The sequence below is a fragment of the Mya arenaria genome, chromosome 4 (genome assembly GCF_026914265.1).
Source record: "Mya arenaria isolate MELC-2E11 chromosome 4, ASM2691426v1".
NCBI lineage: Eukaryota > Metazoa > Mollusca > Bivalvia > Myida > Myidae > Mya > Mya arenaria.
The window spans coordinates 45879465-45907335 of record NC_069125.1 but is presented as its reverse complement, the minus strand read 5'-3'; the positions used below and the strand labels follow the sequence as shown (position 1 = coordinate 45907335).

Sequence of the window (27871 nt, the reverse complement as noted above, 5' to 3'; positions counted from 1 at the left end):
CAACACCGATGGTCCAAAAAATCGGCAAATACGGTACTTTCTTAAAACACGAATATAATTGGCTATGCGAGCTAATAAGAGACCGTTCTCCGTTCCGACCCGAAAACGAAAGACGGGTATAAAAAACTTGCTAATCTCGAAGGTGCATCAGAAATTGTAAATGTGTATTGTTTTGTGAAGTGCATTTATAACTTCAATACAATTGGTAAACAATACGTTTAAGCGTTGTGCAACAATGAAATGAAGTCTGTTTCAGGTTTACTAATTACAAAATTTATTAATGATCAAACATTGGTTTCAGATAAGATATGATTAATCTTACATGTTGTATTTGATAATAACCTAATAAAGAGTCAAATTTAAACGAATATTACTATTTTTAACGGAGTGTTTCTGTGAAATATAGTAAAGTAATTTGCGTCAAAAGTGTAATTGCGTTTTGCTTGACGTGTTCACATATTCTGGGTAAAGGTTTGTTATTGGTCCCTGATCAATTTGAGCTACTTTTGATGCACCTTTGTCTGTATGGGTATCTTTTTAATGAGTTTATTGTTCACATTGTATATATCCAAACATTAGCCAGGATTATATAAGTTATGTATTATATAGTTCATACTAATGTGTAATAGGCTGTTATTTTTTTGTTTTTTTGTTATAATTATGATTTTGAAATGGTCCGGGTCGGTCGGTCTTTTATACCCAATCGATTTCTGAAGAATTTCTGAGAGATTTCCGGACCGTTACGGAAATTTCCGTTCGGTCAGTCTTTAATACCCAGCCTACGATGTCATTCTTTGTAAGTTTTTGACTACTTTCTCTTTATTTTGCAATTGTATGACCTGGTATCTAGCCCTTAAGATATTCAATAAATGTATGGACTGTCCATGGAGCTGTTTAGCAATGCTACTGATCAGTATTTATATTGTGAATAAATAATTTGCAAATGCTTCAAAAACTCGTAAAATCCTTGCATTATATCGTACTTACTTCTATTTATAAGATGATAAGGTTACTCCATATATCGTACCATATCTTTTCAGCGCGTGCGTCTAAGACTATTCTCACAAACCTCTCACACACTTGGTTATCGTATAAATTACGTGCATTTCCTTATTTGAATAGAAAAATAATCGATGGATTCTAGTACTACTGGTAAAGAAATTAGTGCAAATTCGAAGCCATGTACCGAGACTTTGACACGAGAACCGCCTGGTTTTGAGCTTAAGTCGTCGGGATGTTACAATATCAATTGCAAAATTTATCTCATGTAAGAAGTAAGATTTATATAAAGGACTGTATAATCAAAGTCAACCTCTAGTAAATTTTCAAAAATGAGATTATTCTATAATCCAATAGTAATCAAAGCGCTAGGGGACGAGAATATACAAAAGTCAATCAAAGCTACGAACTCGTGTATATATTCACAGATATCCTAATGACAACACTGATGTTACTGCGGAGGCATTAAGACTGGCGAAAAGTTCTATGTTTACTCCCGGGGGCGGAAGTCGTGCGGGCGCCGAAAACGTCGTCATCCTTTTAACCGATGGTAACATATATAGAAAAGCAAGTAATAAAAGAAATAAGGTTATACATTAAATGAGTACTGAAACAATTTATAAATAGATTTCCTCTGAATGCCTTTATTCTGAATTAACGACCATTAGATTATAATTTATAATGTCGATGCACCATTACTAGTTACTTTGACGTTCCTTAAATCTTTACTTTTTAATTCAGGTTATAGTCGGACATCCGATGACAACCAAGTGGCAGCAGGCGAACTCAAGGCCGCCGGGATCACGATCTACACGGCTGGACTCGACGGCCCAAACCGAGAGGAAATGGAGTCCATAGCTTCCGGGAAGAATTATTATTTTTCCGTGAAGAACAATGACGGCCTTGACAACCTCCGGGATCTTTTAGCAGTCACAACATGCACTAGTAGGTTTTGTTGCGAGCTAACGATTGCTAGCTGAAATATATTTAGATGTAAGATACAAACACAAAAACAAGCAAACACTATCATAATTATCAAAAAAATCTCTTAGGCGAAAAAAGGCGTTAAAATCTTTACGATTACTAACAGCTTTACAATAATTGATACTTTTGCCATAAGAACCGGTCTAAAGTTAGTATTGTCTTAATGGTAAATATATATAGGCTATTGCTGAAAAATAACCTTTATCTGTTAATCATACTACTTTCTCAGATACTGGTGGATGTCTGTGTGTCAATGGCGGGTCATGTTTTGCCGGAAGCACAGAGTGTCAATGTCCGCCGCCGTTCACCGGTCGGGGTTGTTTATATGGTATGGCATTGTCCACCGCCCTTCACGGGCTGTGATTGTTTATATGGTATGGCATTGTCCGCCGCCCTTCACGGGCTGTGATTGTTTATATGGTATGGCATTGTCCGCCGCCCTTCACGGGCTGTGATTGTTTATATGGTATGGCATTGTCCGCCGCCCTTCACGGGCTGTGATTGTTTATATGGTATGGCATTGTCTGCCGCCCTTCACGGGCTGTGATTGTTTATATGGTATGGCATTGTCCGCCGCCCTTCACGGGCTGTGATTGTTTATATGGTATGGCATTGTCCGCCGCCCTTCACGGGCTGTGTTTATATGGTATGGCATTGTCCGCCGCCCTTCACGGGCTGTGGTTGTTTATATGGTATGGCATTGTCCGCCGCCCTTCACGGGCTGTGATTGTTTATATGGTATGGCATTGTCCGCCGCCCTTCACGGGCTGTGATTGTTTATATGGTATGGCATTGTCCACCGCCCTTCACGGGCTGTGATTGTTTATATGGTATGGCATTGTCCACCGCCCTTCACGGGCTGTGATTGTTTATATGGTATGGCATTGTCCGCCGCCCTTCACGGGCTGTGATTGTTTATATGGTATGGCATTGTCCGCCGCCCTTCACGGGCTGTGATTGTTTATATGGTATGGCATTGTCCGCCGCCCTTCACGGGCTGTGATTGTTTATATGGTATGGCATTGTCTGCCGCCCTTCACGGGCTGTGATTGTTTATATGGTATGGCATTGTCCGCCGCCCTTCACGGGCTGTGATTGTTTATATGGTATGGCATTGTCCGCCGCCCTTCACGGGCTGTGTTTATATGGTATGGCATTGTCCGCCGCCCTTCACGGGCTGTGGTTGTTTATATGGTATGGCATTGTCCGCCGCCCTTCACGGGCTGTGATTGTTTATATGGTATGGCATTGTCCGCCGCCCTTCACGGGCTGTGATTGTTTATATGGTATGGCATTGTCCACCGCCCTTCACGGGCTGTGATTGTTTATATGGTATGGCATTGTCCACCGCCCTTCACGGGCTGTGATTGTTTATATGGTATGGCATTGTCCGCCGCCCTTCACGGGCTGTGATTGTTTATATGGTATGGCATTGTCCGCTGCCGTTCACGGGCTGTGATTGTTTATATGGTATGGCATTGTCCGCTGCCGTTCATGGGCTGGGGATGTTTATATGGTATGGCATTGTCCGCCGCCGTTCACGCGCTTTGGATGTTTATATGATGTCTGCCGCCCTTCCTAGGCTGGCGCATTATGTATGGTATGTCAATGTCCTTCGCCCTATACAGGCTTGTTATGTGTTTTTGGGGATGTCAATGTCCGAGCTCCGTCACAGACTGGCCACTTATTCAGGCTGGGTCTGTTTTTATGGTTTGTCAATGGTCGCCCCCTCTACAAACTTCGGCTATGTATAAGGCGGGTAATCGACCTGCAGTGTAACGCATTATGTTATATCTCATTGTGTTTTGTCCAAGAAAGTAATTTTGTTGGTAACTCTCCAAATATTTATGTAGTCTCATTTTTCATTTCATGTTCAATGGCAAAGTTCAGAATTAAGCAATGCACTATTAATCAGATAAATTGTCGTATTTTATTTTTGGAACGTCGCAGTGCTATAAAATAAATGATAAAGTGCAGTGCATATTGCATTTTTTACTCTAGTTTACCATGTTATTTTGCTGGTAAACCCTCCAAATATGTAGTGTCATATTTTAATTCATGGTCAATGACAAAACTCAAGATCAAACAAAGCACTAATTTTCAAGGATTGTCGTATTCCATTTTTTAAGGTACGGTGCAGTGCTATAAAATTACTGATTAAGGGAACTTTTCAAAGGGTTTCATTTTATTCTGTGCTAGGTTATTATTGATTAAAAACATACTAAAATTGTCTGTGCAATAGGGATACGAACATTGGCAACGGTGTCGCTTATACACTGTTAAAATCGTGTATTATGAACGAAACCAAATGATTTTTTATCGATTACAGGAAACGAAAATACATTTATCGCATTTGAATTTTTGTTTCCTGTAATATTGCAACTCACAGAAATAACATCCGGCAGGCCTTTTGTGTATTGTAGAAGCATTAATTTAGCATGCTTCTTATATCCTTAAAGGTCTATATTCAGGTTCAATTACATTTACAGAGATCATCAATTCGACGCTACTAAAGGGACGTGCCAAGGAGGCTGTTGAAAAACGGACCATGTGACAGCTGAACGAAATGCAGTTTTGAGGGGTTCGCTTGGAGATAGATAGAACTAATTTTAGCAAGGTGTAACTTGTCAAAGATGCAGGGGAAACCTGATAAGAGATAAACTCTGTGAAAGGAAACTTTACGAAATATATTTTAAATCACTCGGGCTATATGCAAGATGTGGCGATATTTTAGTATTTTCAGTGTGTACGAGACGTAATATTTATGTTTTATCTAGGATTATTTGTGAACAACAATACAAAAGCATGTATCACATGTATCACATTCAGTTTGAGAATCACAATGAAATCACAAACAATTAGCATAAAACAACAAATAAAGTATAATCTCAGGTATTGGTTGTTAAAAACTTAATCGGAGATAATCGCTGATGAACAACAAAAATAATAGAAAAAAATACATGGATACAAAAACAGATAAATTAATGATATGAGGATTAACATACCGCATTGCTTTTACAAAATTAGGTTTATCTTTATACCCTTTACGTATTGAAACTGGCCGATACGGCAATGATAGAATAAATCATGAGCATCGATATTGTTTAATATGTGGTTCTGTTGTCGGTATTTGTAAAACATATGAAAATATTCGGAAAAAGTATATTTTGAGTGTTGTCAAATTCATTGAACTTTTACAAGCAATTAATACTTAGGTTCTCCTACGGTTGTGTAAATTTATTCACGAAGCATTTGTTATACGTTCTAATATTGTTAACAATGAAGTGCAATAATGGAAATGGATTTAAATTGTTCTCTTTTGGATAAATAACGTAGCAGTCCAACCTCTTTTGATATTTTTATTTATGCATGCAAATGTTTATTAATTTTCTTTTTCATTTAAACATATCTTAATATGCAATTAATTGCTTGAAATGATTATGTCACGTGGTATATAATGTAAATTTAACTGATCATGTAACAAGAAACAATATGTTTACGTTACTTAATAAATATGTTTGAATCTGAATCTATGTTTTATGACTGTGTTCCTTATCATAATAGCACTCAAAAATGTACTCAAAAATATTTAAATATTCTACACATTGCATTACATAAATAAAAAACAAACATGGTTTCCTATGACTTGACAATCCAGATTAAAATTTAAACGCTTTGCCACATATGTACACTTGTATTTCCTATCCTTTGTATGTCAATCCATGTGTGTCCTCAGGTAGCTGTTCAGGGCAAATTCTTAACGACACTCGCAAGCGAATTGCTTCAGTCCGTGCAGTTGCTATTTGTGGTTTGTCAAATGATGTGAAGTGCTGAACTGTACGCCGCATCGGTCGCATGAGTTCTTTTTATCATCTCCGTGGTGGTTGCACCTACCTATAAAACAGAATTCGTGGTATTAAGAACAAAAATTCACAGAAAAAGATATTATATTACAAGTTTATTGAAAAAAACAACAATAAAAAACCAAATAATAAACATTTAACTCTATGGGACGTAGCTCTTTATACAATACATATTTGAACTTGGTAAAAACTTTGCAAAGTATGTTTCAGGTAAATATTTTAATGCCTAGCTTTAAAAAACAAATTCTTATTAACATCGAAATTTTGTTACAGTAGAATATTTGAAAATTAAACTTAGGGAAACACAACATATATTGATTCCCTTTAGTCAACAAATACAAAGTTTGTATAGATCAAATGTCAAAACTCTATTACCACCTTAATGTGTCTTCCACTGAATTAATGTTCTAACTGTTCTAACAATCAACACAGAAGTTATAAATGATCATAGTCATTATAATTGTACAGATTTATACTATAGTTTTCAGCATTTAAAAACATGACTTTGTCTATCAAAGCCTGTTTCCTCCTAACCCCGTTCTGTCACGAAACCCCCGACCGCCGCATTTAAAAGGCAACGCCTTCTAATGTAGCATATGGATGTGTATTTGAAGTGAACGTCTTATTGTAAATTATGACCAATAGAGATCTAATTTGCTTCTCATTTTCTGAAATACGGAACCGTAATATATATCTTAAAGCAGATATCAGGGAGGTGGAAACTTTTAGCCGCAATATTGCATCGAACAGAAACACATAATCAAACACAAATACGGTCGCTTATGGTTTGCATGGAGCTTGTCTATAAGCATCAGTTTAAGTCCCTAAAGTCAGATTTACTCTATAATCTTATTTGTGTTTTATTATGATTGGAAATGGTTATCATGGCCAGCACAATGAAGTCCTGGTTGAAATCCGCGAGATCAGTTTCAATTCTTCAAGTTGAAATAAACACACAGAAAATCGTATCAGCGTAGGACCTAGAAAGTTACAAATGTGAAATTCAATCGAACTTAAATGCCGCGTTAATTTACGAATTATTTTAACAAATGAGTGGCCCAAAAGCCTTTTTATTATTTTTGTTTTTATATATTCACACATCAACTACAATTTCCCCGCGTATCAACAGAAGATGTATCATAATAGATGTAGGGACTTGAGGGGTAGGTATGTACTTCAAGCTGCAAAATCTTTTCCCGATGCCATATTAGCTTAGAGTGAGTTTATAAGGCGCAACTAATAACATGCTCTTACTCAACCAGAAAGCAAAAACAGGCTTGGGTCACAACCCTGTAACGTGTTACATATTGCATAGTGTTACTAATACCACTACCCAGGGACAGGTATATGTACTTAGATTGCAAAACCCGTCTGGTACTTGCATTACCTGTCTAGTGCGGTGTGGTATATAAATGTCAGTTTGACTGCTAGTCAGGGAGAAGTTAACAAAACGAATATTTTATAATAGCTTCAAATTAATCGATTTATGCAAAAATGCATGGAAACTAGTTATATAAGACTGCTGACAAAAAGTCAGATCGCAGATGTTTATATTTAAGTTCAAAAATTGGTGTTTTATGCATTTTTCTTAAACCGCTAGTAGCGGTTAAAGCCATAAAACATAAATTTTCGAACGGAAATATGAAAATCTGCGATCTGACCTTTTGTCAGCAATCTTATAATTGGTTTGCAGCAAAATATTTGATATTTACGCAAAAAATTGCTCTTTCCAAGACCAAAAAAGTTGTAAAAATGGTATATCTTTGAAAGTACAGCTTTAATTAAGATGATCGACCAATGGGTCAAGATAATGTGTTTACATACATTGCCATTTGATAAATCAATATCAACAAAAATGCTGATAACATTTTTCATGCTGATAAATAGTTTTACTATTAATCTCTTTAACAGACTGATATCATGATCACATCGATGTTGTACTAAAGAACGTAAGTGAATTGACTTGCTTTTATAGATCGGTACGAAACTAATTGTACAATCTTATACGTTTGAAATATTTGTGCAAATTAAATTAACTTTAATCAATTAAAGTTGTAGAAGTAAACCATAATGTAAAGTGTTATTCTCTGTTTTCAATAACGCATTCATTTTGTGTATTCAGACTGGTCGCCTTCTTTGCTGCACTGGCCGATATTGTTCATAAATACTTTGTGGTAGGATATATTTTTGGCATGAATGCGAATAGTCAAGCAAACGGCGATTTAAAAACCTCTCAATTGCTTAACCTATTTAATTTGTTGAATGCAATCATGATTTCTATCAACTGAATTTCTCTTCAATGACATTGTTATGTTCATTATTCTTTTGTCAAACGACATGAATATATCATATATCTGTTTTCAACTTCCTAGATCCATAACGTAATCGATCAATCGGGGAATTTATGGGTATTTCATTTACGTATGTAGATAGTTTCAATCTTTAACTTCATCTCCGTTTTGATCGCGGAACACTAGGAAAAGTTGATGATTGTATATAGGAGAAGTAGACTATGTATCTGAAAGTGCCTTTCGTGTTAATATTAAGTTCTTTGCTCGGGATGTGCCGATCCGCAAGTAAGATCATTAAACTGAGCTCAATAAAAATTTTTTATTCAAATATTGCTTTCAACTAGATATTTGTATATTGGCTTAATTGTGTTATAATCCTGTTATAAGGGATTTAAGGTTCTTCGAGTAAATTTAAAAAGGCAAAAGTAGTCCAATTTTAGCTAAGCTCAATAGTTTTTTTTTATTCAAATAATTTAATAATAATAATAATAATAATAATAATAATAATATAATAATAATAATAATAATAATAATAATAATAATAATAATAATGATAAAGAAAGGATGCGATATATATTCTCTTTAATTCCACTTCTAAGCGATTTAACATGTTATATAAGTGACATGACATGTAATGCAATTAATAATGTAGGTTCAAAAATATATAACTTATGCAAATTATGTATGGGTATGGGACATGCATACTCTGTATTTACCCGTCATAAAACTAAACGCTTATCGAAAACGAAAAATAAGCATATTGTGGCAGGTTTGAGATGTGTATGTTGAGGTACTTTTCCAACAAAATAGAACAATATTTTATCATATTAACACACAAGTACTGGTATGGTACAGACTGATAGTATCGTGAACAAATGTGCATGCTTTGTCAAAAAATATCTTGAAAGTTTCCTCCGGAAGACTGAACTCAGTGATGAAGTTTGGCTGAAGAGTGAGGAAAGGAGGAAGTGTTCTAATCCTCTCTGCATGTCATTGAGACTAATAAATTTCAAAATGCTTCGCCAGGTAAACTATGATTTATATTGGGCTCTCACTTATCCTGTCTTCATTTATATACCCATTGGTTAAAAAGGACTAGTATACCTTCAGACGCAAAAAATAAAAACATTGCATGATACTTATAATAATTATATTCTGCCTGCAGTATGCAACTCCGACAAGAAGGCCGATATTGTGTTTCTCATAGACGGTTCAGGCAGCATGACACTAAAAGGATTCGAGGAAACGAAATCTTTTATCGGAAAGTTCATCAGTCTATTCAATATTGGACCCTCAAAGACCCAGGTCGGAGTCATGGTGTTTGGAAGTTCGGCCGTTATCCAGTTCAACCTAAACAAATACAACTCCGCTGATGGCGTGAAAAATGGTCTTCGCGATATTGAGTACGTTTATCTTTAATCAAACTAAAGGGCACACTTTTCAGATCATTTACTGTCTGTTTTTGCGATGAGTGAGTATTCCTTTACCATAATATATATTTGTATAAAAAGTACAAACAAACTGTTCAAAATGAGAGAAAATTCAATGTTTACCCATTTTTGTATATAATTGAATTGTCGGGGAACAGCCTACGATAATTTTAAAATATTTCCGCCATACAAATCTTGTAACCCGCCCCTACATTGTCGTGCAGTTGACATGCACGTTGTTGCCTATTGTCATATTATATTATCGCCTGTATTCGCCATCAAAAACAACTGCCGTGTAATTGCGACATTATTTTAGGCAAGACAGGTAAAACACTTCTTTAAACGCGGTATAATGTTTCGAGGAATGACGGTTTTACTACGACATTTTTAAAAGTTTCTACAGCTGTAAAACAAAGCAATAGTGTTCGCGAGTAACGTTCCAGATCGTCACTATCACTTGACACCACCCATATACGAGGAGCAACATCGTTGCCAAATATTCATTGTATGCAGGGAGAGATATCTAGCAGTGCTTACATATCAGTATATTTATCATGTGAACTACTAGTTAGCAAATGCGTTGAAAACTCGTATATAACTCGCAATATATCGTACTAATTCCCATTTATAACATGATGGTCACCATATATCGTACCATATCGTTCCAGCGCGTGCCTCCATTCTTACAAACCTCTTATACACTAGGGAATATTATACATCATTTGCATTTTCGTATTTATATCGAATAAAATCGATGAATTCTAGTATTACTGGCAAATAAACTTAAGCATCTCATATAAAGTATGATTTATATGAACTACTGTATAATCAAAGTCAACCACTAATATATTTTTACAAAATAAGATCTATTATCCAACAATAATCAAAGCGCTGGAGGACCAGAATATACATAATGCAATCAGCGTTACGAACTCATGTGTATATTCACAGATACCCTAGGGCTATCACGGATGTTGCCGCGGAGGCATTAAGACTGGCCAAAAGTTCTATGTTTACACCCGGAGGCGGAAATCGTGCAGGCGCCGAAAAAGTCGTCATCCTTATGACTGATGGTAACATATATAGAAAAGCAAGTAAAAAAGGAAAAAAGTTATACATTCAATGAGTACTGAAACAATTTATAAATAGATTTCCTCTGAAGGCCTTTATTTTGAATTAACGACCATTGGATTATTATTTATAATGTCGATGTACCATTACTAGTTACTTTGACGTTCCTTAAATCTTTACTTTTTAATGCAGGTTATAGTCAGACATCCGATGACAATCTGGTGGCAGCGGGCGAACTCAAGGCCGCCGAGATCACGATCTACACGGCTGGACTCGACGGCGCAAACCGAGAGGAAATGGAGTCCATAGCTTCCGGGAAGGATTATTATTTTTCCGTGAAGGACTATGACGCCTTTGACAACCTCCGGGATCTGTTAGCAATAACTACATGCACTAGTAGGTTTTCACTGCGAGCTAAGGCTTGTTCTTTTCCGATGTGAGATATAAAACATAAAAAACTTGCAAACACTATCATGATTATAGAAAATTTGTCTAAGCTGATAAAAGGCGTTAAAAAGATTTACGATTACTAACAACTTTACAATTGATGATACTTTTATAATATGAACCGTTCTACAGTTAACATTGCCTTAATGGGATTATATATAGGCTATTACACAGAAAAATAACTTAAATCTATTTATCAAACTATTTTCACAGATACTGGTGGATGTCTGTGTGTCAATGGCGGTTCATGTCCTACAGGAAGCGCAGAGTGTCAATGTCCGCCGCCGTTCACGGGATGGGGTTGTTTATATGGTATGGCATTGTCCACCGCCCTTCACGGGCTGGAGTTGTTTATATGGTATGGCATTGTCCGCCGCCCTTCACGGGCTGGGGTTGTTTATATGGTATGGCATTGTCCACCGCCCTTCACGGGCTGGGGATGTTTACATGGTATGACATTGTCCACCGCCCTTCAAGGGCTGGGGTTGTTTATATGGTATGGCATTGTCCACCGCCCTTCATTGGCCTGTGCATTGTGTATGTAATGTCAATTTCAAATTGTCCTGTTTTGGGGGATGTTAAAGTCCGCGCTCCTTCACAGACTGGTCCCTAATACAGGCTGGGTCTGCTTTTATGGTCTGTCTATAGTCGAACCTTTTACGAACTTAGGATGTGTTTAAGGTATGTAAATGCCCACCGCCCTTCACATGCTTGGCCTGTGTATATGGTTTGTAAATGCCCTCCGCCCTCACTGGCTTTGCCTGTGAACATGGTATGTAAATGCCCGCCGCCCTTCACTGGCTTGGCCTGTGTATATGGAATGTTAATATCCGCAACCATTTACAGGCTTGGGCTGTGTATATGGTATGTAAATGCCCGCCGCCCTTCACAGGCTTGGCCTGTCTATATGGTGTGTTAATATCCGCAACCATTTACGGGCTTGGACTGTGTATATGACATGTAAATGCCAGCCGCCTTTCTCGGGCTTGGCCTGTATATATGGTATGTCAATGCCCGCCACCCTCCACTGGCTTGGCCTGTGTATATGGAATGTTAATATCCGCAACCATTTACAGGCTTGGCCTGTGTATATGGTATGTAAATGCCCGCCCGACCTTCACTGGCTTTGCCTGTGTATATGGTATGTAAATGCCCGCCGCACTTCACAGGCTTTGCCTGTGTATATGATAGGTCAATGCCTGCCACCCTTCACGAGCTTTGCCTGTGTATATAGTATGTAAATGACCGCAGCCCTTCACGGGCTTGGCCTTTGTATATAGTATGTAAATGTCCGCCGCCCTTCACGGGCTTTGGGCTGTGTATATGGTATGTAAATTCCCGTCGCCCTTCACAGGCTTGGCCTGTGTATATGGTATGTTAATGCCCGCCGCCCTTCACGGTCATGGGCTGTGTATATGGTATGGTAATGCCCGCCGTCCTTCACGAGCTTGGGCTGGTTATATGGTATGTTAATGCCCGCCGCCCTTAACGGGCTTGGGCTGTGTATATGGTGTGTAAATGCTCGCCGCCCTTCACAGGCTTGGGCTGTGTATATGGTATGTTAATATCCGCAACCATTTACTGGCTTTGACTGTGTATACGGTATGTTAATGTCCGCCGCTGTTCACGGGCTTGGGCTGTGTATATGGTATGTTAATGCCCGCCGCCCTTCACGGGCTTGGGCTGTGTATATGGTATGTTAATGCCCGCCGCCCTTTACGGGCTTGGGCTGTGTATATGGTATGTAAATGCCCGCCGCCCTTCATTGGCTTGGCCTGTGAATATGGTATGTTAATGCCCGCCGCCCTTCACGGGCTTTGGCTGTGTATATGGTGTGTTAATGCCCGCCGCCTTCACAGGCTTTGCCTGTGTATATGGTATGTAAATGTCCGCCGCCCTTCACGGGCTTGGGGTGTGTATATGGTATGTAAATGCCCGCCGCCCTTCACAGACTTTGGCCGTGTATATGGTATGTTAATGCCCGCCGCCTTTCACAGGCTTGGACTGTGTATATGGTGTGTTAATATCCGCAACCATTTACGGGCTTTGGCTGTGTATATATGGTATGTCAATGTCCGCTGCCTTTCACGGGTTTGGCCTGTGTATATGGTATGTTAATGTCCGCCGCCTTTCACGGGTTTGGACTTTGTATATTGTATGTCAATGTTCGCCGCCCTTCACGGGCTTTGAATGTGTATATGGTATGTAAATGCCCGCCGCCCTTCACAGGCTTGGACTGTGTATATGGTATGTCAATGTCCGCCTCATTTCACGGGTTTGGCCTGTGTATATGGTAGGTAAATGCCCGCCGCCCTTCACGGGCTTGGGCGGTGTATATGGTATGTTAATGCCCGCCGCCCTTCACGGGCTTTGGGCTGTGTATATGGTATGTAAATGCCCGCCGCCCTTCACGGGCTTGGCCTGTGTATATGGTATATCAATGCCCGCCGCCCTTCACATGCTTGGGCTGTGTATAAGGTATGCAAATGCCCGCCGCCCTTCACAGGCTTTGCCTGTGTATATGGTATGCTAATGCCGGCCGCCCTTCACAGGATTGGCCTGTGTATATGGTATGTCAATGTCCGCAGCCCTTCACAGGCTTGGCCTGTGTATATGGTATGTTAATGCCGGCCGCCCTTCACAGGCTTGGCCTGTGTATATGGTATGTCAATGTCCGCCGCCCTTCTCGGGCTTTGGCCTGTGTATATGGTATGTTAATATCCGCAACCATTTACAGGCTTTGGCTGTGTATATGGTATGTCAATGCCCGCCGCCCTTCACAGGCTTGGCCTGTCTATATGGTGTGTTAATATCCGCAACCATTTACGGGCTTCGACTGTGTATATGGCATGTAAATGCCAGCCGCCCTTCTCGGGCTTGGCCTGTATATATGGTATGTCAATGCCCGCCACCCTCCACTGGCTTGGCCTGTGTATATGGAATGTTAATATCCGCAACCATTTACAGGCTTGGCCTGTGTATATGGTATGTAAATGCCCGCCCGACCTTCACTGGCTTTGCCTGTGTATATGGTATGTAAATGCCCGCCGCACTTCACAGGCTTTGCCTGTGTATATGATAGGTCAATGCCTGCCACCCTTCACGAGCTTTGCCTGTGTATATAGTATGTAAATGCCCGCAGCCCTTCACGGGCTTGGCCTTTGTATATGGTATGTAAATGTCCGCCGCCCTTCACGGGCTTTGGGCTGTGTATATGGTATGTAAATGCCCGCCGCCCTTCACAGGCTTGGCCTGTGTATATGGTATGTTAATGCCCGCCGCCCTTCACGGGCATGGGCTGTGTATATGGTATGTTAATGCCCGCCGTCCTTCACGAGCTTGGGCTGGTTATATGGTATGTTAATGCCCGCCGCCATTCACAGGCTTGGACTGTATACGGTATGTTAATGTCCGCCGCCCTTAACGGGCTCGGGCTGTGTATATGGTGTGTAAAAGCCCGCCGCCCTTCACAGGCTTGGGCTGTGTATACGGTATGTTAATATCCGCAACCATTTACTGGCTTTGGCTGTGTATATGGTATGTTAATGTCCGCCGCTGTTCACGGGCTTGGGCTGTGTATATGGTATGTTAATGCCCGCCGCCCTTCACGGGCTTGGGCTGTGTATATGGTGTGTTAATGCCCGCCGCCCTTTACGGGCTTGGGCTGGGTATATGGTATGTAAATGCCCGCCGCCCTTCATTGGCTTGGCCTGTGAATATGGTATGTTAATGCCCGCCGCCCTTCACGGGCTTTGGCTGTGTATATGGTGTGTTAATGCCCGCCGCCCTTCACAGGCTTTGCCTGTGTATATGGTATGTAAATGTCCGCCGCCCTTCACGGGCTTGGGGTGTGTATATGGTATGTAAATGCCCGCCGCCCTTCACAGACTTAGGCTGTACATATGGTATGTTAATGCCCGCCGCCTTTCACAGGCTTGGACTGTGTATATGGTGTGTTAATATCCGCAACCATTTACGGGCTTTGGCTGTGTATATATGGTATGTCAATGTCCGCTGCCTTTCACGGGTTTGGTCTGTGTATATGGTATGTTAATGTCCGCCGCCATTCACGGGTTTGGACTTGGTATATTGTATGTCAATGTTCGCCGCCCTTCACGGGCTTTGGATGTGTATATGGTATGTAAATGCCCACCGCCCTTCACAGGCTTGGACTGTGTATATTGTATGTCAATGTCCGCCTCATTTCACGGGTTTGGCCTGTGTATATGGTAGGTAAATGCCCGCCGCCCTTCACTGGCTTGGGCGGTGTATATGGTATGTTAATGCCCGCCGCCCTTCACGTGCTTTGGCTGTGTAAATGGACTGTAAATGCCCGCCGCCCTTCACGGGCTTGGCCTGTGTATATGGTATATCAATGCCCGCCGCCCTTCACATGCTTGGGCTGTGTATAAGGTGTGTAAATGCCCGCCGCCCTTCACAGGCTTTGCCTGTGTATATGGTAAGCTAATGCCGGCCGCCCTTCACAGGCTTGGCCTGTGTATATGGTATGTCAATGTCCGCAGCCCTTCACAGGCTTTGCCTGTGTATATGGTATTTAATGCCGGCCGCCCTTCACAGGCTTGGCCTGTGTATATGGTATGTCAATGTCCGCCGCCCTTCTCGGGCTTTGGCCTGTGTATATGGTATGCTAATGTCCGTCGCCCTTCAAAGGTTTTGCCTGTGTATATGGTATGTCAATGTCCGCCGCCCTTCACGGGCTTTGCCTGTGTATATGGTATGTAATGACCGCCGCCCTTCACGTGCTTCATCTGTATATATGGTATGTCAATGTCCGTCGCCTTTCACGGGTTTGGCCTGTGTATATGGTATGTCAATGTCCGCCGTCCTTCACGGGCTTGGGGTGTGTATATGGTATGTCAATATCCGCCGCCCTTCACAGGCTTTGCCTGTGTATATAGTATGTAATGACCGCAGCCCTTCACGGGCTTGGCCTTTGTATATAGTATGTAAATGTCCGCCGCCCTTCACGGGCTTTGGGCTGTGTATATGGTATGTAAATTCCCGTCGCCCTTCACAGGCTTGGCCTGTGTATATGGTATGTTAATGCCCGCCGCCCTTCACGGTCATGGGCTGTGTATATGGTATGGTAATGCCCGCCGTCCTTCACGAGCTTGGGCTGGTTATATGGTATGTTAATGCCCGCCGCCCTTAACGGGCTTGGGCTGTGTATATGGTGTGTAAATGCTCGCCGCCCTTCACAGGCTTGGGCTGTGTATATGGTATGTTAATATCCGCAACCATTTACTGGCTTTGACTGTGTATACGGTATGTTAATGTCCGCCGCCCTTCACGGGCTTTGGGCTGTGTATATGTAATGTAAATGCCCGCCGCCCTTCACAGGCTTGGCCTGTGTATATGGTATGTTAATGCCCGCCGCCCTTCACGGGCTTTGGCTGTGTATATGGTGTGTTAATGCCCGCCGCCCTTCACAGGCTTTGCCTGTGTATATGGTATGTAAATGTCCGCCGCCCTTCACGGGCTTGGGGTGTGTATATGGTATGTAAATGCCCGCCGCCCTTCACAGACTTAGGCTGTACATATGGTATGTTAATGCCCGCCGCCTTTCACAGGCTTGGACTGTGTATATGGTGTGTTAATATCCGCAACCATTTACGGGCTTTGGCTGTGTATATATGGTATGTCAATGTCCGCTGCCTTTCACGGGTTTGGTCTGTGTATATGGTATGTTAATGTCCGCCGCCATTCACGGGTTTGGACTTTGTATATTGTATGTCAATGTTCGCCGCCCTTCACGGGCTTTGGATGTGTATATGGTATGTAAATGCCCACCGCCCTTCACAGGCTTGGACTGTGTATATTGTATGTCAATGTCCGCCTCATTTCACGGGTTTGGCCTGTGTATATGGTAGGTAAATGCCCGCCGCCCTTCACTGGCTTGGGCGGTGTATATGGTATGTTAATGCCCGCCGCCCTTCACGTGCTTTGGCTGTGTAAATGGACTGTAAATGCCCGCCGCCCTTCACGGGCTTGGCCTGTGTATATGGTATATCAATGCCCGCCGCCCTTCACATGCTTGGGCTGTGTATAAGGTGTGTAAATGCCCGCCGCCCTTCACAGGCTTTGCCTGTGTATATGGTAAGCTAATGCCGGCCGCCCTTCACAGGCTTGGCCTGTGTATATGGTATGTCAATGTCCGCAGCCCTTCACAGGCTTTGCCTGTGTATATGGTATTTAATGCCGGCCGCCCTTCACAGGCTTGGCCTGTGTATATGGTATGTCAATGTCCGCCGCCCTTCTCGGGCTTTGGCCTGTGTATATGGTATGCTAATGTCCGTCGCCCTTCAAAGGTTTTGCCTGTGTATATGGTATGTCAATGTCCGCCGCCCTTCACGGGCTTTGCCTGTGTATATGGTATGTAATGACCGCCGCCCTTCACGTGCTTCGCCTGTATATATGGTATGTCAATGTCCGTCGCCTTTCACTGGTTTGGCCTGTGTATATGGTATGTCAATGTCCGCCGTCCTTCACGGGCTTGGGGTGTGTATATGGTATGTCAATATCCGCCGCCCTTCACAGGCTTTGCCTGTGTATATAGTATGTAATGACCGCAGCCCTTCACGGGCTTGGCCTTTGTATATAGTATGTAAATGTCCGCCGCCCTTCACGGGCTTTGGGCTGTTTATATGGTATGTAAATTCCCGTCGCCCTTCATAGGCTTGGGCTGTGTGAATGGTATATTAATGCCCGCCGCCCTTCACAGGCTTGGCCTGTGTATATGGTATGTCAATGTCCGCCGCTCATTACGGGCTTGGGGTTTGTATATGGTATGTAAATGCCCGCCGCCCTTCACAGGCTTGGCCTGTCTATATGGTGTGTTAATATCCGCAACCATTTACGGGCTTCGACTGTGTATATGGCATGTAAATGCCAGCCGCCCTTCTCGGGCTTGGCCTGTATATATGGTATGTCAATGCCCGCCACCCTCCACTGGCTTGGCCTGTGTATATGGAATGTTAATATCCGCAACCATTTACAGGCTTGGCCTGTGTATATGGTATGTAAATGCCCGCCCGACCTTCACTGGCTTTGCCTGTGTATATGGTATGTAAATGCCCGCCGCACTTCACAGGCTTTGCCTGTGTATATGATAGGTCAATGCCTGCCACCCTTCACGAGCTTTGCCTGTGTATATAGTATGTAAATGCCCGCAGCCCTTCAGGGGCTTGGCCTTTGTATATGGTATGTAAATGTCCGCCGCCCTTCACGGGCTTTGGGCTGTGTATATGGTATGTAAATGCCCGCCGCCCTTCACAGGCTTGGCCTGTGTATATGGTATGTTAATGCCCGCCGCCCTTTACGGGCATGGGCTGTGTATATGGTATGTTAATGCCCGCCGTCCTTCACGAGCTTGGGCTGGTTATATGGTATGTTAATGCCCGCCGCCATTCACTGGCTTGGACTGTATACGTTATGTTAATGTCCGCCGCCCTTAACGGGCTCGGGCTGTGTATATGGTGTGTAAAAGCCCGCCGCCCTTCACAGGCTTGGGCTGTGTATATGGTATGTTAATATCCGCAACCATTTACTGGCTTTGGCTGTGTATATGGTATGTTAATGTCCGCCGCTGTTCACGGGCTTGGGCTGTGTATATGGTATGTTAATGCCCGCCGCCCTTCACGGGCTTGGGCTGTGTATATGGTATGTTAATGCCCGCCGCCCTTTACGGGCTTGGGCTGTGTATATGGTATGTAAATGCCCGCCGCCCTTCATTGGCTTGGCCTGTGAATATGGTATGTTAATGCCCGCCGCCCTTCACGGGCTTTGGCTGTGTATATGGTGTGTTAATGCCCGCCGCCCTTCACAGGCTTTGCCTGTGTATATGGTATGTAAATGTCCGCCGCCCTTCACGGGCTTGGGGTGTGTATATGGTATGTAAATGCCCGCCGCCCTTCACAGACTTAGGCTGTACATATGGTATGTTAATGCCCGCCGCCTTTCACAGGCTTGGACTGTGTATATGGTGTGTTAATATCCGCAACCATTTACGGGCTTTGGCTGTGTATATATGGTATGTCAATGTCCGCTGCCTTTCACGGGTTTGGTCTGTGTATATGGTATGTTAATGTCCGCCGCCATTCACGGGTTTGGACTTTGTATATTGTATGTCAAAGTTCGCCGCCCTTCACGGGCTTTAGATGTGTATATGGTATGTAAATGCCCACCGCCCTTCACAGGCTTGGACTGTGTATATGGTATGCCAATGTCCGCCTCATTTCACGGGTTTGGCCTGTGTATATGGTAGGTAAATGCCCGCCGCCCTTCACGGGCTTGGGCGGTGTATATGGTATGTTAATGCCCGCCGCCCTTCACGTGCTTTGGCTGTGTAAATGGACTGTAAATGCCCGCCGCCCTTCACGGGCTTGGCCTGTGTATATGGTATATCAATGCCCGCCGCCCTTCACATGCTTGGGCTGTGTATAAGGTATGTAAATACCCGCCGCCCTTCACAGGCTTTGCCTGTGTATATGGTATGCTAATGCCGGCCGCCCTATACAGGCTTGGCCTGTGTATATGGTATGTCAATGTCCGCAGCCCTTCACAGGCTTTGCCTGTGTATATGGTATTTAATGCCGGCCGCCCTTCACAGGCTTGGCCTGTGTATATGGTATGTCAATGTCCTCCGCCCTTCTCGGGCTTTGGCCTGTGTATATGGTATGCTAATGTCCGTCACCCTTCAAAGGTTTTGCCTGTGTATATGGTATGTCAATGTCCGCCGCCCTTCACGGGCTTTGCCTGTGTATATGGTATGTAATGACCGCCGCCCTTCACGTGCTTCGCCTGTATATATGGTATGTCAATGTCCGTCGCCTTTCACGGGTTTGGCCTGTGTAAATGGTATGTCAATGTCCGCCGTCCTTCACGGGCTTGGGGTGTGTATATGGTATGTCAATATCCGCCGCCCTTCACAGGCTTTGCCTGTGTATATGGTATGTAATGACCGCCGCCCTTCACGTGCTTGGCCTGTATATATGGTATGTCAATGTCCGTCGCCTTTCACGGGTTTGGCCTGTGTATATGGTATGTCAATGTCCGCCGCCCTTCATAGGCTTGGGCTGTGTGAATGGTATATTAATGCCCGCCGCCCTTCACAGGCTTGGCCTGTGTATATGGTATGTCAATGTCCGCCGCTCATTACGGGCTTGGGTGTGTATATGGTATGTAAATGCCCGCCGCCCTTCACAGGCTTTGGCTGTGTATATGGTATGTAATGACCGTCGCCCTTCACGTGCTTGGCCTGTATATATGGTATGTCAATTCCGTCGCCTTTCACGGGTTTGGCCTGTGTATATGGTATGTCAATGTCCGCCGCCCTTCACAGGCTTGGGCTGTGTATATGGTATGTCAATGTCCGCCGCCCTTCACAGGCTTGGGCTGTGTATATGGTATGTCAATGTCCGCCGCCCTTCACAGGCTTGGCGTGTGTATATGGTATGTCAATGTCCGCCGCCCTTCACGGGCTTGGGGTGTGTATATGATATCTAAATGCCCGCCGCCCTTCACAGGCTTTGGCTGTGTATATGGTATGTCAATGTCTGCCGCCCTTCACGGGCTTTGCCTGTGTACATGGTATGTAATGACCGCCGCCCTTCACGTGCTTGGCCTGTATATATGGTATGTCAATGTCCGTCGCCTTTCACGGGTTTGGCCTGTGTAAATGGTATGTCAATGTCCGTCGCCCTTCACAGGCTTGGGCTGTGTATATGGTATGTCAATGTCCGCCGCCCTTCACAGGCTTGGCCTGTGTATATGGTATGTCAATGTCCGCCGCCCTTCACGGGCTTGGGGTGTGTATATGGTATGTAAATGCCCGCCGCCATTGACGGACTTGGGCTGTGTATATGCGGTGTCAAAATGCATAGGGTAAGTAATTTTTTACAGGCCATGGTTGTGATAATAGTATGTTTACTGCATTATACTTTTAAAAATCTGCGACTTATTTTGTGTTTCTCAACATAACCAAATAATTTAAAAGATATCCAATATGTCTGAATCATTCTTAGTGAAACTCGCCTGTATTACAAATAGATTATAATTGACTTTGCAGAAATCTCATTTAGGTTAAACTATTAGATTGTAAATTTTGTTGTTTTTTGGGCAATATTAAAATATATAAAACGACAACATTGACATTTAGATTAAAAGCATAATAGTAGTTGATTTAACTGTTTTCTTATCAAAAAGTGATCAATTTGATTTTTTGTCGATCTGGCTTACCAATAAAATACAGAACAGAACACAAGTTTATTTCCACACATAACATCACACATATGATACAATAAAATGCATGCATAGATCAAGATTACATTGCATGGACACATAGTAAAGCGTAGTTATATACTATAAACTTCTTTGCAGTCGTTTAAATCCATCAATTATGCTTTCAGATTTCTGTTCTCCTGGGTATAACCCGTGCAGTGTGTATGGGTCGTGTAACGTGACCGGAAGTGGATACACATGCACGTGCAATCCGGGACATGCCGGAAGACACTGTGATACAGGTACTCGTACTTGCCTTTAACATTCACAAATGTTGGAAGTCGGTAGTTGAAGATTTAAATATGCAACAATTACTAGAGGTTAGGTAAGCAGTAAGTTATGCAAACATTGTCATTGCCATTGGCATATGTCTATTAAAATAGGTTATAGGTTATTCGAACATTGCCAGATTGTTAAAAGTACACAAAAAACACCTGGAAATTTTCGAATAACCAACTGGAGTATGTACGAACAATAGTGAATTAAACCAATATTTGTCACGAAGATACATTTGTGCAGATGCTTACACATACATGTGCGTGTGTTGTTTTTTTCATTTGTAAACCATTAGACCATTTAATAGACAAAATCTGAATCACAAACTTCCGACTGGTTGGTCGTCGGATATTCGCGAATAACCAACTGGCAATTTCGAATCACCAACTGGCGAATGTAAATAAATTGTTAAATAAAACAGGGTTTGTATCGCGAAGATCCATATGTTTGCATGTATAAAACTACTGTAGGCGGATGATTTCTTAACATGTGTACCAGTGTGTGTATACCACGTGATAAATTGCGTCATAAATGCTAAGTCGGAAGGCAATGTTTTGCATCGAATGAAGACTTTAAACAAAGATAATTTTCCTATTTCTTCACCATTTTAAAGAAAACATAGTGCAGTCTACGCCGCTTACAAAGCCCCGCCTTTGGTCTTTTTCCTAGAGTTTAGTGAGAGTTTAGTTTCTTAAAACACTTCGACAAACTTTTTCGCAATACGGCCGTCTGACGGAGCACTGTCAAAACATTATTTTGGAACAAATTTGTCGAAGTGTTTGGTGAAACTAATCACCTTATCAAACTCCGGTAATAAAACAAAGGCGTGGCTCTTCAAGCGGCTTAGAATGCCCTTTATTTCATCCAATATGGTGCACTTAAAGAAAAGTTATCTTTGGTTTAAGTCTTCATTTTAAGCAAAATATGCCTTCTGACGTAGCATATATGACGTAATTTATCACGTGGTATACACACACTGTGTACCTTTCAACCATAAAACAAGACAACTGGCAACTAGCAGGAAATTGAATATTCGATTAACCAAATACCAACCAGTAGGTAATTGGATTTTTGAATCCCCAACTACCAACTACCTCCCAACTTTATCGTCATCAGTAATTATTCAATGACGCTTTTCATAAGACCACTTATCAGGATCAAATAGCTCCTTTATTGTAGTCACTTAAAGAAGTGACAATTAACCGTAGTTGATGAAGTCAGTAATGTACGATGTCATATCTCCACTTAAGCTCCACTCTCTGAATGTCAGGGACAACTAGAAAGCTAACAAAGCTATTATATTTATTTCATATCATATGTGCATTTATGAGAACGCTTACAAACATATTTTATGTATTGTGGATGTGTTGCTATATGATTATAGTTTACAGATATAGATGAGTGTGCCAGTAACCCATGTGTGAATGGGGCTTGCGTGAACAGGGTGGACAGGTTTACTTGTAATTGCTTGAGGGGATACACTGGGACTGTTTGTGACGAAGGTATAGATTTTTTATTGATTTTTCGTTTCTATTCTTCTCTTGATTTTTGTTTGGTTATCAGTGAAAATTAGCCTAGGTATTGTCGTAGTCTCTAGGTCGTCGAACGTCAGCTACGTCAAGTGTAGCAAGGGGAAATAGATTTAGCTCTAATTAAAGCCAATATAAGTCCATTGGTGGTCAAGTAAATGTCGGAGATATTCACATGGTTTAACGTATACATTGTACGTATTAATAATTAAAATACGCACGCATGTAACAAGGGTCATACCTCTAACTTTATGATTATCGATTGACTGAAACAACAGCAAAAGGGACGAGAGTTGTAATCCGTTTGCAGTTCTGTAATCATACATGTATTGTAGCTTCAGGTCTTTCGTGTATGCACATAACTTGCCAAGCTTCTGATACATAATCGCCTGCATTTATCCTGACATGTTAATCTTTTTTTGTACAGAAATTGACGAATGTGCTGTAGAAAAGCCATGCATGAACGGGGCAACGTGTCACGACCTCATCGCCGACTTCCGGTGTGAGTGCGTGCCCGGGTTCATGGACAAACGCTGTTCCACTGGTAACGTCTCTTTGTAATGTTTTTGTCAACAATGTCCTTCTAAATGCAGTATCAAAAATCTGTATTAACAGAAAGCATGTAGTGTGTGTGATATTATGTACGTTTGGTAGTTGGACAATTTTTCCTCTTTTAAACCTTGGACCCTTGTGTCACTAAACAAGACACCAGTATATCGATAGGGTTCGGTATTATGCTTATAGTTCCCTATTGCTTTATCATGTTTCAGACATAAACGAATGCGCGAGCGACCCCTGTCAAAACGATGGCACGTGTCAGGACCGCGTGAACTACTTCGAGTGTCTCTGCCCAGTCGGCTACTACGGCTGGTACTGTGAAACGGGTAAGTTGTGTTCAGTCAGTTGTATTTGTATTCTAGTTTGTTCTATTTCGTGCCAACGATCTATGTTTTGTTAATGGCGAAAAATTGTTTCCAAGTTGATAGTAGCTTCGAATTATTATATATTATAATTGAACTAAAATATTAAAATAGCGTATTTTTGAATATGGACCGACGATTTCAAACGAACACACGTGAAGTCAGACTGCTACAGCTGAAGTGCCGGATCGTTTTAAATTATATTCAGTACCAAACGAACGTGTCATGTATTATGAGATGGTACTCGGCAATAACAAAGCAATAGTTTGTGCTCTACAATCATCAGCGACCTGCCAGCCGACCATGGCAGACGTTATATTTCTATTGGACTCCTCGATCAGCCAGACTGAAGACGACTTCCAAAAACAGCTTACATTCATCAATCGGTTCGTCGACCACGTGGTCGTCGACGAGAAGAACTTCAGGGTGGGCGTGGTCACATTCTCGTTTGAGGCGCACCTGGAGATTAGCCTCACTGACTACGGCGACAATGTCACACTGAAGGAGGCCGTCAGTAACATCACATATAGGTGAGCGTTAACCTAGATTATCACATGTACGGATTCATATCACTCACTGTTTTGAAATTTTGGCCTGCACTGCTGTGTTAATCCAACGTCAGCTCGTACAAAGCTTGGATAAAGGTATCACTGACATAATTGACTGAAAATGTTGTGCACCAGTCAATTGTAACCACGTCCCCCAGGTCCGGGGGTATATCGGGGATAGCTGGGGAAATGGGCCGTGTTTTTATATTTCAGGTGGCCCCGCAGTGCCGGGTGAATGCGGTGTTTTTGTCTTTGCGCCAAATAAAGCGGTGAATGGTCCTTACCTAGGGTCCCAGGGTTACGGGGGCATTTGGCGGGGATTTTACCAGCAGCTTGTCCCAGCAGGGTGGGGATTTTACCCGTGCTTGGCGCTGGACCGACAGTCAAAGTCCCCGCTGGTCCCCAGACCTCGGAGGGGGGGGGGGCGTGGTTACAATTGATTGGTGAATTGATATTTGAATTCTTTATGAATAAATAGCAATTCAAGAAGTTCCATATAAGCATAAATTAACATTAGAAATTATTCCAGTGGGATATCAACACCGAAAGCTCACGATTTACCTAAAATGCTATATTGATAAACTAAAATTAATATCCACTACAAATAGCATATAGTATCGGTTTGACAAGTATAACAAATTGTTTTACACGTATTTCAGACCAGGTGGGACGCTTACACATCTTGGGTTGGAGATGGTCACCCAGCATGTCAAGGACATATCGCCGAAGCGGTATTTACTTAGCAGCCATTCCGATGTTGTTTGTTGTTTTTTCCTGAAAAATAATCATCCATGCGAAAACGCCGTTTCACCTATTGTCGCCCTTTTTACATGCTAAAATGACCATAAATCTGCACCAATTGACAACGTTTCTCTTTGGCGATTGAACTTTTGTCTGGTTTTCGCCTTTTATTTGGCTTGTTTTCGCCTTTTCACCACGTAAACCCGAAAACAGGACAAAGTTGCATTTTGACACATGTTCACCCTGTTTACGTGGAAGATGAAAGATAGAAAACTCGACTTTTATGTTTGGCACCTTTTTGCACGAAACCAAATGGCTGCAATCGACCGCAACAATTCAGACCCACCTTTCTAAATATAAATGAACATATAATTTGATATCTTTGTTTGATACGAACAGCAATGAACCTCTAAGAAGGAGACGTGTAAAGCATTGACCAAATAGCTGAGTAACATTAGTGTGAAGCGTATTTGGTATATATAGCTATTACAAGCTTTTGTTTGTTAAGGTGTATGTTGTTCATAAGTAAATGACATCTCTCAATATACAAGAGGATCGACTTGACTTTCCTAGGCTGTTTGAGAACACTGCGAAGCGGTACGTGTTCCTCCTAACCGACGGCATGTCCATTGATCGTCAGCGCACTCTGGATGCCGCGACAGAACTCAGAAAATATGTCACAAAGATTCTGGCTATAGGTAAGCTTGGAGATATTTATCATATCACGCACGCAAACACACACCGTCGCCCACACACACTGTCGAATCACACAAGGTACACAACCCTTTTCACGCGTCTTTTGTACATGCAGTACCACAATATGATTTCATGTGTCATAGCGGATGCATTTGTGTATTTTTTTTCATAACAATTATAATTTTTCAGGTATCGGCACGGAAGTTTCCCATAATGAGTTGCTGGGCGTGGCCTCCCCGGGGGACGAGAGGGCTCCCGAGTACGTGTTCTCCGTGCACAACTTTAACGCCCTCTATACAGTCATACAGCAACTGGTCGCCCTCACATGCGACGGTAAGGCGTAGACGACTTATGTTTTAAATTTTTGTTAAAATAGTTAACGCTATTGCTTATTTTTTCTCCGGCGATACAATTCGAGAGTTACTAAGGCTTTAAATGTTTCATCATTGGAACACGTTAGTTGCGAAGGCAGTATTATCCTAAACTAAGTATTAACACCTTGTCCGAAAAATTGATTTGACATTAAGCTTAGACTTGTTGGTAACTATTCAATGGCTAAGATTCAGCACATCGGCAGATCCTCCTTGGCAGGGAATAGTATTTCGTTAGCAAAAATATTCACATTTTATCTGATCAACGCTATCGCATGCTAAGAAGTACAGTTTACCCCTCCTAATCTCAAAGTGCCCAAGTAATACATTTGGCAATAAAGTAAAACAAATATGCATATAATACGCCAAATTACTCCATTTTATCTTAAGTCTGGCCAAATTGAAGTGTAACGTCTAATCTTCGCTTGGCCCCAAATGATTGTTTACAAAAGGTTGATTAATGGCATCTGATTAATTCTGGACAAATTGTCTCGCATTAGGCAATATTGTATCGTATATTCCCACTGGATATGATTTGTAGTAATCCCTGTCTATATACTTGCTCTCAATGTCATTAGATACTCGCATGTCATGTTTTACTTTCAGAGTGTTTTTGGAACACATCAAGTGATGTTACATTTCTACTGGATATGAGGTCAGGAATCAGTGACCTAGACTTCAGCCAAGCAGTAGATGCACTGACGTACGTACTGACAGAAACGCTAGATAAAAGCTACAACGTTACAGTCCGTCTCGCTTTGGTCTCGTATGATGATGAAAGCGTCCAAATCCACCGTAATCTGACAGACACGGCGACCACTGACACCTTGGTCCGCTACATACAAATGTTAACAGTGACTCGTTCATGTGACACAGGAAGTAGTGGGTCTTGTGGTACCTCAAACATAAACACTCTAGATAAAGCACTTCAGAAGATAGAACAAGGGATATTTAGTGAAAGTAAAGATGAAGCACGACAGACAATTATCCTGTTCACGAATGGTGATCACGTCCCTATAGTGCCCGAACCGACCCTTGCCAGACTGAAAGTGTCAGGCAGGCTAGTGTTGGTGGTCGGTGTTGGTGAACAATTTGAAGTCGGGTCTTTTCAAGGCCTAGTTAGCGACCCGGCCTACGTTTTTGTATCTCGTTCTGGGGAGCAATACAATACTTTGGACGTGATTGCCACAGAGATTTTCTATAGCTCATGCGAACTTTCGAATAACTTTTGAAAAACAATGATTTTGATGGTTGTATTGTATATTTGTGACATTACATATGTTATATATACACATATATATATATGTCATTTCAAATGGTACATATTAAAAGTAATTCGAAAACATAAATAAACATGAATATAATAAATCAATTTAACTCATCAATCCCTAACTACATCAATTTGG

At 42.0% G+C, this 27871-nt stretch overlaps 2 protein-coding genes across 3 annotated transcripts in view; both read left to right on the top strand.

Moving 5' to 3' along the window:
• Positions 1 to 5491, top strand: part of LOC128232389 (cartilage matrix protein-like) — a 7932-nt gene extending 2441 nt beyond the window's left edge. Inside the window, exons 4-7 of one of the 2 annotated variants that reach the window (XM_052945905.1) lie at positions 1428 to 1549; positions 1741 to 1944; positions 2213 to 2311; positions 4473 to 5491. In XM_052945905.1, the coding sequence (XP_052801865.1) occupies positions 1428 to 1549; positions 1741 to 1944; positions 2213 to 2311; positions 4473 to 4537 (490 nt within the window). In that variant the 3' untranslated portion in view covers positions 4538 to 5491. The remainder of the gene's footprint in view (positions 1 to 1427; positions 1550 to 1740; positions 1945 to 2212; positions 2312 to 4472) is intronic. The other variant, XM_052945906.1, reaches the window with a different exon arrangement.
• A 2793-nt stretch (positions 5492 to 8284) lies between these two features.
• Positions 8285 to 27779, top strand: LOC128231421 (von Willebrand factor A domain-containing protein 2-like). Its single transcript, XM_052944234.1, has 14 exons — positions 8285 to 8422; positions 9303 to 9540; positions 10519 to 10640; positions 10831 to 11034; positions 11299 to 11397; positions 21513 to 21626; positions 23052 to 23162; positions 23617 to 23733; positions 23960 to 24073; positions 24396 to 24639; positions 25317 to 25388; positions 25972 to 26096; positions 26284 to 26427; positions 27072 to 27779. The coding sequence occupies exons 1-14, from the start codon at positions 8359 to 8361 to the stop codon at positions 27695 to 27697; spliced, it is 2394 nt and encodes a 797-aa protein (XP_052800194.1). The 5' UTR covers positions 8285 to 8358; the 3' UTR covers positions 27698 to 27779.
• The last annotated feature ends 92 nt before the right edge of the window (positions 27780 to 27871 follow it).

What these genes read in the sequence shown, in the direction of transcription:
- LOC128231421 (XM_052944234.1), top strand. Translation starts at nt 8,359, where the DNA reads ATGTATCTGAAAGTGCCTTTCGTGTTAATATTAAGTTCTTTGCTCGGG. An exon ending in CGTCATCCTTATGACTGATG is followed by an intron (nt 10,641 to 10,830) that starts GTAACATATATA and finishes TTTTTAATGCAG; the next exon opens with GTTATAGTCAGACATCCGAT. An exon ending in AGCAATAACTACATGCACTA is followed by an intron (nt 11,035 to 11,298) that starts GTAGGTTTTCAC and finishes CTATTTTCACAG; the next exon opens with ATACTGGTGGATGTCTGTGT.